At 35.4% G+C, this 9,466-nt stretch overlaps 1 protein-coding gene across 1 annotated transcript; it reads left to right on the forward strand.

Annotated features, from left to right (window-relative positions):
* Positions 1-1,056: 1,056 nt before the first annotated feature.
* Positions 1,057-3,106, forward strand: LOC142230205 (glucose dehydrogenase [FAD, quinone]-like). Its single transcript, XM_075300849.1, has 2 exons — positions 1,057-1,421; positions 1,491-3,106. The coding sequence occupies exons 1-2, from the start codon at positions 1,128-1,130 to the stop codon at positions 3,048-3,050; spliced, it is 1,854 nt and encodes a 617-aa protein (XP_075156964.1). The 5' UTR covers positions 1,057-1,127; the 3' UTR covers positions 3,051-3,106.
* Positions 3,107-9,466: the final 6,360 nt, after the last annotated feature.

The following is a 9,466-nucleotide window of genomic DNA, read 5'->3' on the forward strand; positions in this document are numbered from 1 at the left end:
GGTTTATATGGGGGCTATATATAATTATGGACCGATGTGGACCAATTTTTGCATGGTTGTTAGAGACCATATATTAACACCATGTACAAAATTTCAGCCGGATCGGATGAAATTTTCTTCTCTTAGAGGGTCGGCAAGCCACATTTGGGGGTCCGTTTATATGGGGGCTATACGTAAAAGTGGACCGATATGGCCCATTTGCAATACCATCCGACCTACATCAATAGCAACTACTTGTGCCAAGTTTCAAGTCGATAGTTGTTTCGTTCGGAAGTTAGCGTGATTTCAACAGACGGACATGTTCAGATCGACTCAGAATTTCACCACGACCCAGATTATATATACTTTATGGGGTCTTAGAGCAATATTTCGATGTGTTACAAACGGAATGACAAAGTTAATATACCCCCATCCTATGGTGTAGAGTATAAACACGAAAAATCAAAATTTAATTAATATTATATATTAATAATACTGTTATTAAACCTTTATTAAAGTATGCAGATTTAAGAATATAAACAAATATATTTAATTTCATTAAGTTTGATTTAAATTATGAATTAATTTAAATAAATTAATTTAATTAATTTTATTTATTTAATTTAGATTAGTTTTTTTTTTTAAATTTAGTTAATTAGTATAATATTATTACATATTTATTAAATATAATTGATTATATTTAATAAATATTTAATAATATTATACTAATTAACTAAATTAAAAAAAAACTAATCTAAATTAAATAAATAAATAAATAAAATTATTTAAATATAAATATAAAAAAATTATAAAATTAAACAAAATCAATATAAGTTAAATAACATTTTATTTATTTTATATTATAATAAAATTATTATTTTACCATGTGCCATAAGGTACCCCAGTTATCAACTTTGTATCCAAATCGAATAGTGCATATAGCTCGCCTAATACTTTCACTTAATGATATGGAATTAAAAATTAAAAAAAAGCAAACTAACTAAAAACTAAATAATCTTTATTGTGTGAAAAAAAAAATCTTGAAACCAAATAGTACGTTTTAAGTTAACCCACGATGTGATAGCAATAAGCTTAGGCAGTAGTAGTGTGATTGCGGATAAGTTCACAAGCTAACTTGAAGCACAGCTATGGAATATAAGGCAATATCTTCTCAATGTCCAACAGCAAGTGTGGGAATTTTAAATACCCTAGTCTCTATGCTGACGGAGACAATCCTGACAGCTCAGTGCAATGTGATAGACAAAGATTTGATGATTACAGATTATGCTGAAGAAGCTTTAGCCCATGGATTGGATACTTTTGATTTTGTTGTAATTGGGGCAGGTTCTGCAGGATCTGTTGTGGCCAGCCGTTTAAGTGAGAATCCCAAGTGGAAAATTTTGGTATTAGAAGCAGGTGGGGATGCCCCACAAGAATCGGAGGTTAATAGTTTTTCTCAGTTTTTTTGTGGTGATAAATTTTTTATAATTTTTTTTTTTATAAATTATTAGATTCCCAATTTATTTTATGGTCTTCAACATTCTCCCTATACCTACAACTACTATGTAGAACCAAATGCTAGATTTTGCCAAGCCTTTGGCAAAGGTCAATGCTATTGGCCTCGTGGCAAAGGTATTGGTGGTTCGAGTATGGTAAATGCCCTTATGTATGTGGCTGGAACACGTGAAGATTATGACAATTGGTTGGAGTTAAATAACACCGGCTGGGGTTTTGATGAATTATGGCCTTATTTCGAGAAATCTATTAGTCCCCAAGGTAACGCAACGCATCCCATGGGCTATGTTACGGTAAATGATTTTTATCCAATTAATGACGATATCACTTCCATGATCTTCGATGCTGCCAAAGAAATGAATTTATCTATCCTCAAGAAATTCGAACCTAATAATATTTTGGGTTATTCCCAATTGAAGGGAACCGTGGACAATGGACAACGTGTAAGCTCGGGAAAAGGTCATTTAGTTCGAGTGAGTCATAGGAAAAATTTGAAAATCTTAAAAAATGCCCAAGTAACCAAATTAAATTTTGATGAGAGTGGTAAACGTGTGACCACCATCGATTTTGAATTAAGGCAACAATACAATTTAAGGGTAAAAGTAAACAGAGAAGCTATAGTATCAGCTGGATCTATAGATACTCCCAAAATACTTATGCTCTCCGGCCTGGGATCTTCTGTGATGCTGGAATCCCTAAAGATACCCCAACTTCATGAGCTCCCAGTGGGAGAAAATTTACAGGATCATGTGGTAGCTGCTTATTTTGCAAAACTTCATGGCGAGCCTGTGGATAAAATGGAAATCTTTGATAATCTCTATCAATACCTGCGGCACAAAAAAGGTCCTTGGATGGGTATTGGTGATATGGCTACAGCTGGTTTTATTCAATTGAATAAAACAATTCATTCAAATGGTCAACCAGATCTTCAATTTCTTCATAATGTCTTTCGCAGAGGTGATACACCAGGTCTTACCACCTTTCTTAATGGTCTCGAGCTAAGAGAGGATCTTAAAGGTTTCCTACTAAAGGCTCAAGAAACACAAGCCATTTTGGTGGTGTTTATTATTCTATCTCATCCTAAATCTAGAGGATCTGTATCCTTGCAATCGAATCATTATAAATATGACCCTATAATTGATTCAAATTATTTTGCCGTTTCAGAAGATAGTGAAAAACTAATCAGAGGTCTTCAATATATGGAGAATTTTGTGAATACCAAAAGTTTTCGAGAAAAATCAGCAAGTTTTGTGGAATTACCAATAGAGGAATGTAAGCGTTTGAAGTTCAAATCCAATGATTATTGGCATTGCTATTTGAAATATATGAGTACCACTTGTTATCATCCTGTGGGAACTGCAAAAATGGGCTCCCCAGAAGATCCTACGGCTGTAGTAGATCCAAGGCTAAGAGTGAAAGGAGTGGAAAATTTACGTATGGTGGATGCTTCAATTATGCCTTTGATAACCAGTGGTAATACCAATGCTCCCACTTTGGGCATTGCAGAAAAGGCTGCCGATCTAATCAAGGAGGATTGGATGCCACATGAGTTTTAAACATGCTTTTTTTGAAAAAATAAAAATATGCTAATTATTTTATTAATATTATAAAATATTAATTTATTTATTTTATATTAATTTTAGAAAATGTTAACTAAACTGCATTACAAATGCAGATGTCATGCCGATTTCATAAAAATTAGTAAATATTTTTCGGCCAATTTAAGAACGCTTATTAGACATAATTTTTTTTTTGTTAACTTGTTAAAGAAAATTTCGTAGCGTGAAGGAAAAAAATGAAGTTCAAAATTGCAAATTTTTTTTTAGTATCGCACGAAGTTCAAGATAGTCGCATTGTTGGTAAAATTTACCAAATTTTAAGAAATTCTGAACTATTTTGTGAGAGTCACGAATTTAGTAAATCTTTAGGCTATAATTATGTATATAATTTTTTCCAATTTTTTAGTTCATTTAACTAACGTACACCAAAAAATGATTGAAGTCAAGGAAACTTTCTCAAAGCATAATAACACCATGAACTAAAATAGAATTAATTGGCTTTAGTGCCATGGTATATGGTTCACTTTTTTGTGGAGTGGAAATCGGGAGACTTAACACATGGGAGCTCTACCAAAAAATGATACGATCCATTCAAGTCAAATCGGAAGATAGGTCTATATCAAAATATAGACCGATACACACCATATTCGGCGTACTTATGTGTGGACCCAAAATACCTATCGATTTTGAATTTCAGGCAAATCGGAGGAAAATTTAGATGTCTAGACGCCCAAGAGGTCAAATCGCGAGATCGGTCTATATGAGGGAGATACCAAAACATGGACAGATATACACCAATTTCGGAAAACTTATGAAAAAAAACAAGTATATACGGCCGTAAGTTCGGCCAGGCCGAATCTTATGTACCCTCCACCATGGATTGCGTAGGAACTTCTACTAAAGGCTGTCATCCACAATCGAATTACTTGGGTTGCGATAACACTTGCCGATGGCAAGGTATCGTAAAACTTTTTAACACTGTCTGCTAAATTGTAAGTTAGCCCATACGGGGTATATATTAAACAAAAAAAGGCCGATTAAATACGTATATAATTCAGTTTGACAAAATTTTCTATAGAAATAAAAACTTGACAAAATTTTCTATAGAAATAAAATGTTGACAAAATTTTCTATGGAAGTAAAATGTTGACAAAATTTTCTATAGCAATAAAATTTTGACAAAATTTTCTATAGAAATAAAATGTTGACAAAATTTTCTATAGAAATAAAATGTTGACAAAATGTTCTATAGAAATAAAATGTTGACAAAATTGTCTATAGAAATAAAATGTTGACAAAATTTTCTACAGAAATAAATTTTTTACAAAATTTTCTATAGAAATAAAATTTTGACAAAATTTTCTATGGAAATAAAATGTTGACAAACATTGCTATAGAAATAAACTTTTTACAAAACTTTCTATAGAACTGAAATTTTGACAAAACTTTCTATAGAAATAAATATGGAAATAAAATGTTGACAAACATTGCTATAGAAATAAACTTTTTACAAAACTTTCTATAGAACTGAAATTTTGACAAAACTTTCTATAGTAATAAAATTTGACAATTTTTACATGGCTGTTAGAGGCCATATACTAACGAAATGTACCAAATTTCAACTGCATCGGATGACTTTTGCTCCTCCAAGAGGCTCCGGAGGTCAAATCTGGGGATCGGTTTATATGGGAGCTATATATAATTATGGACCGATATGGACCAATTTTTGCATGGTTGTTAGATACCATATACTAACACCACGTACTAAATTTCAATTGGATCGGATGAATTTTGCTCATCCAAGAGGCTCCAGAGTTCAAATCTGGGGATCGGTTTATATGGGAGCTATATATAATTATGGACCGATATGGACCAATTTTTGCATGCTTGTTAGAGACCGTATACTAACATCAGGTACCCAATTTCAAACGGATCGGATGAATTTTGCCCCTCCAAGAGGCTCCGGAGGTCAAATCTGGGGATCGGTTTATATGGGAGCTATATATAATTATGGACCGATATGGACCAGTTTTTGCATGGTTGTTAGAGACCATATACTAACACCACGTACCAAATTTCAATCGGGTAGGATGAAGTTTGCTCCTCCAAGAGGCTCCGGAGGTCAAATCTGGGGATCGGTTTATATGGGAGCTATATATATTTATGGACCGATATGGACCAATTTTTGCATGGTTGTTAGAAACCGTATACTCACATCAGGTACCAAATTTCAACCGGATCGGATGAATTTTGCCCCTCCAAGAGGCTCCGGAGGTCAAATCTGGGGATCGGTTTATATGGGGGCTATATATAATTATGGACCGATATGGACCAATTTTTGCATGGTTGTTAGAGACCGTATACTTAGACCACGTACCAAATTTCAACCGGATCGGATGAATTTTGCTGCTCCGGAAGGCTCCGCAAGCCAAATTTGGGGATCGGTTTATATGGGGGCTATACGTAAACGTGGGCCGATATGGCCCATTTTCAATACCATCCGACCTACATCAATAACAACTACTTGTGCCAAGTTTCAAGTCGATAGCTAGTTTCGTTCGGAAGTTAGCGTGATTTCCACAGACGGACGGACAGCCGGACAGACGGACAGACGGACGGACGGACGGACATGCTTAGATCGACTCAGAATTTCACCACGACCCAGAATATATATACTTTATGGGGTCTTAGAGCAATATTTCGATGTGTTACAAACGGAATGACAAAGTTAATATACCCCCATCCTATGGTGGAGGGTATAAAAAGGCCGATTAAATACGTATATAATATAGTTTGACAAAATTTTCTATAGAAATAAAATTTTGACAAAATTTTCTATAGAAATAAAAACTTGACAAAATTTTCTATAGAAATAAAATGTTGACAAAATTTTCTATGGAAGTAAAATGTTGACAAAATTTTCTACAGAAATAAATTTTTTACAAAATTTTCTATAAAAATAAAATTTTGACAAAACTTTCTATGGAAATAAAATTTTGACAAACATTTCTATATAAATAAACGTTTGACAAAACTTTCTATAGAAATGAAATTTTGACACAACTTTCTATAGTAATAAAATTTGACAAAATTTTCTATGGAAATAAAGTTTTGGTAGATTATTTTTGGCGATATGGACCAATTTTTGTGTAATAAGTCATCGGCTATATATAACTAAAGACCGATATTGACCAATTTTTACATGGCTGTTAGAGGCCATATATTGACAAAATGTACCAAATTTAAACCGCATCGGATGACTTTTGCTATATATAATTATGGACCGATATGGACCAATTTTTGCATGGTTGTTAGATACCATATACTAACACCATGTACCAAATTTCAACTGGATCGGATGAATTTCGCTCCTCCAAGAGGCTCCTGAGGTCAAATCTGGGGATCGGTTTATATGGGAGCTATATATAATTATGAACCGATATGGACCAATTTTTGCATGGTTGTTAGAGACTATATACTAACACCACGTACTAAATTTCAATTGGATCGGATGAATTTTGCTCCTCCAAGAGGCTCCGGAGTTCAAATCTGGGGATCGGTTTATATGGGAGCTATATATAATTATGAACCGATATGGACCAATTTTTGCATGGTTGTTAGAGGCCGTATACTAACATCAGGTACCAAATTTCAACAGGATCGGATGAATCTTGCCCCTCCAAGAGGCTCCGGAGGTCAAATCTGGGGATCGGTTTATATGGGGGCTATATATAATTATGGACCGATATGGACCAATTTTTGCAAGGTTGTTAGAGACCGTATACTAACATCAGGTACCACATTTCAACCGGATCGGATGAATTTTTCCCCTCCAAGAGGCTCCGGAGGTCAAATCTGGGGATCGGTTTATATGGGGGCTATATATAATTATGGACCGACATGGACCAATTTTTGCATGGGTGTTAGAGACCGTATACTAAGACCACGTACTAAATTTCAACCGGATCGGACGAATTTTGCTCCTCCAAGAGGCTCCGGAGGTCAAATCTGGGGATCGGTTTATATGGGAGCTATATATAATTATGGACCGATATGGACCAATTTTTGCATGGTTGTTAGAGGCCGTATACTAACATCAGGTACCAAATTCCAACCGGATCGGATGAATTTTGCTGCTCCGGGAGGCTCCCCAAGCCAAATTTGGGGATCGGTTTATATGGGGGCTATACGTAAACGTGGTCCGATATGGCCGATTTTCAATACCATCCGACCTACATCAATAACAACTACTTGTGCCAAGTTTCAAGTCGATAGCTTGTTTCGTTCGGAAGTTAGCGTGATTTCCACAGACGGACGGACAGCCGGACAGACGGACAGACGGACGGACGGACGGACATGCTTAGATCGACTCAGAATTTCACCACGACCCAGAATATATATACTTTATGGGGTCTTAGAGCAATATTTCGATGTGTTACAAACGGAATGACAAAGTTAATATACCCCCATCCTATGGTGGAGGGTATAAAAACTAAAATAACTATAGAAATAAAATTTTGAACAAGTATATACGGCCGTAGGTTCGGCCTGGCCGAATCTTGTGTACCCTCCACCATGGATTGAGTAGAAACTTCTACGAAAGACTGTCATCCACAATCGAATTACTTGGGTTGTGGTATCTTAAAACTTCTTGACATCGTTTTCTAAATTGTGATATAGTCCATACGTGGTATATATATGACAAAAAAGTTATGTATAGGTAAGTCTAAAAATAATTACGAATCGACATGGAAATTGAAATATTGGGGTCGCTTATATGGGGGCTATATAGAATTATGAACTTGATATGGACCAATTTTTGTGTGATTGGGGATCGATTTATCTGAGGGCTATATATAACTATAGACCGATATGGACCTAGTTAGGCATGGTTGTTAACGGTTATATACTAGCACAATGTACCAAATTTCAACTCGGATGAAATTTGCTTCTCCAAGCGGCTTCCAAAACCAAACCTCGGGATCGGTTCATATGGGGGCTATATATGATTATGGACTGATATGCACCATTTTTGGCATGGTTGTTAAATATCATATACTACCACCACGTGGGTTCGATTCCTGCTTCGACCGAACCCCAAAAAGTTTTTCAGCGGTGGATTATCCCACCTCAGTAATGCTGGTGACATTTCTGCTCTTCCAAGGGCCTCCGGAGGTCAAATCTTATCGTTTTATATGGGGCCTATATATAATTATTGAGGCCATATATTAACACCACGTACCAAAAATAAAAACTGAATCAGGTGAATTTTGGTCTTCCAAGAGGCTCCGGAGGTCAAATCTGGTCATCGGTTTATATGGGGGCTATATATAATTATGGACCGATATGGACCAATTTTGGCAATATACTAACACCGTGTACCAAATTTCAATCGGATGAGTTTTGCTCCTCTAAGAGGCTCCGGCTCCATATACCAAATTTCAACCGGATCGGATGAAATTTGCTTCTCTCAGAGGCTCCGCAAGCCAAATCGGGGGATCGGTTAATATGGGGGCTATATATAATTATGGGCCGATGTAGACCTATTTTTGCATGATTATAAGAGACCATATACAACATCATGTACCAAATTTCAGCCGGATCGGATGAAATTTGCTTCTTTTAGAGGCTCCGCAAGCTACATCGGGAGATCGGTTTATATAGGGGCTATATGTAATTATAGACCGATGTGGACCAATTTTTGCATGGTTGTTAGAGACCATATGCTAACACCATGTATGAAATTTGCTTCTCTTAGAGCAATCGCAAGTCAAATTTGGGGGTCCGTTTATATGGGGCTATACGTAAAAGTGGACCGATATGGCCCATTTGCAATACCATCCAACCTACATCAATAACAACTACTTGTGCCAAGTTTCAAGTCGATAGCTTGTTTCGTTCGGAAGTTAGCGTGATTTCAACAGATGGACGGACGGACGGACGGACATGCTCAAATCGACTCAGAATTTCACCACGACCCAGAATATATATACTTTATGGGTCTTAGAGCACTATTTCGATGTGTTACAAACGGAATGACAAAGTTAATATACCCCCATCCTATGGTGGAGGGTATAAAAAATTCTATTGAAATAAAATTTTGACAAAATTTTCTATAGAAATAAATTTTTGACAGAATTTTCTATAGAAATAAAATTTTATATAAAAAATTTTATATAAATAAAATTTTAATTTTGACAAAAAATTTTGAAAAAATTTTCTATAGAAATAAAATTTTCTAATTATACAATTATTTTTCGAGCTTTATGGACAGATATAGATTAAGGAACATGGTTAACAGAGCCATTGAAAAGAAAACGCCAGATACAAATCTATACACGCCTGGACTGTACATGTTTCGGTTCGGGCGAATGAACCTTTCCACAGCCTTTAGTATAGATCTGGCTGGGAGA

This window comes from Haematobia irritans, chromosome 3, assembly GCF_050003625.1.
Source record: "Haematobia irritans isolate KBUSLIRL chromosome 3, ASM5000362v1, whole genome shotgun sequence".
Classification (NCBI taxonomy): Eukaryota; Metazoa; Arthropoda; class Insecta; order Diptera; family Muscidae; genus Haematobia; species Haematobia irritans.

Excerpts from the sequence above, each read along its gene's own strand:
- LOC142230205 (XM_075300849.1), top strand. The coding sequence starts at position 1,128 with ATGGAATATAAGGCAATATCTTCTCAATGTCCAACAGCAAGTGTGGGA. Across the intron at positions 1,422-1,490 it reads ATGCCCCACAAGAATCGGAG|ATTCCCAATTTATTTTATGG; the intron begins GTTAATAGTTTT and ends ATAAATTATTAG.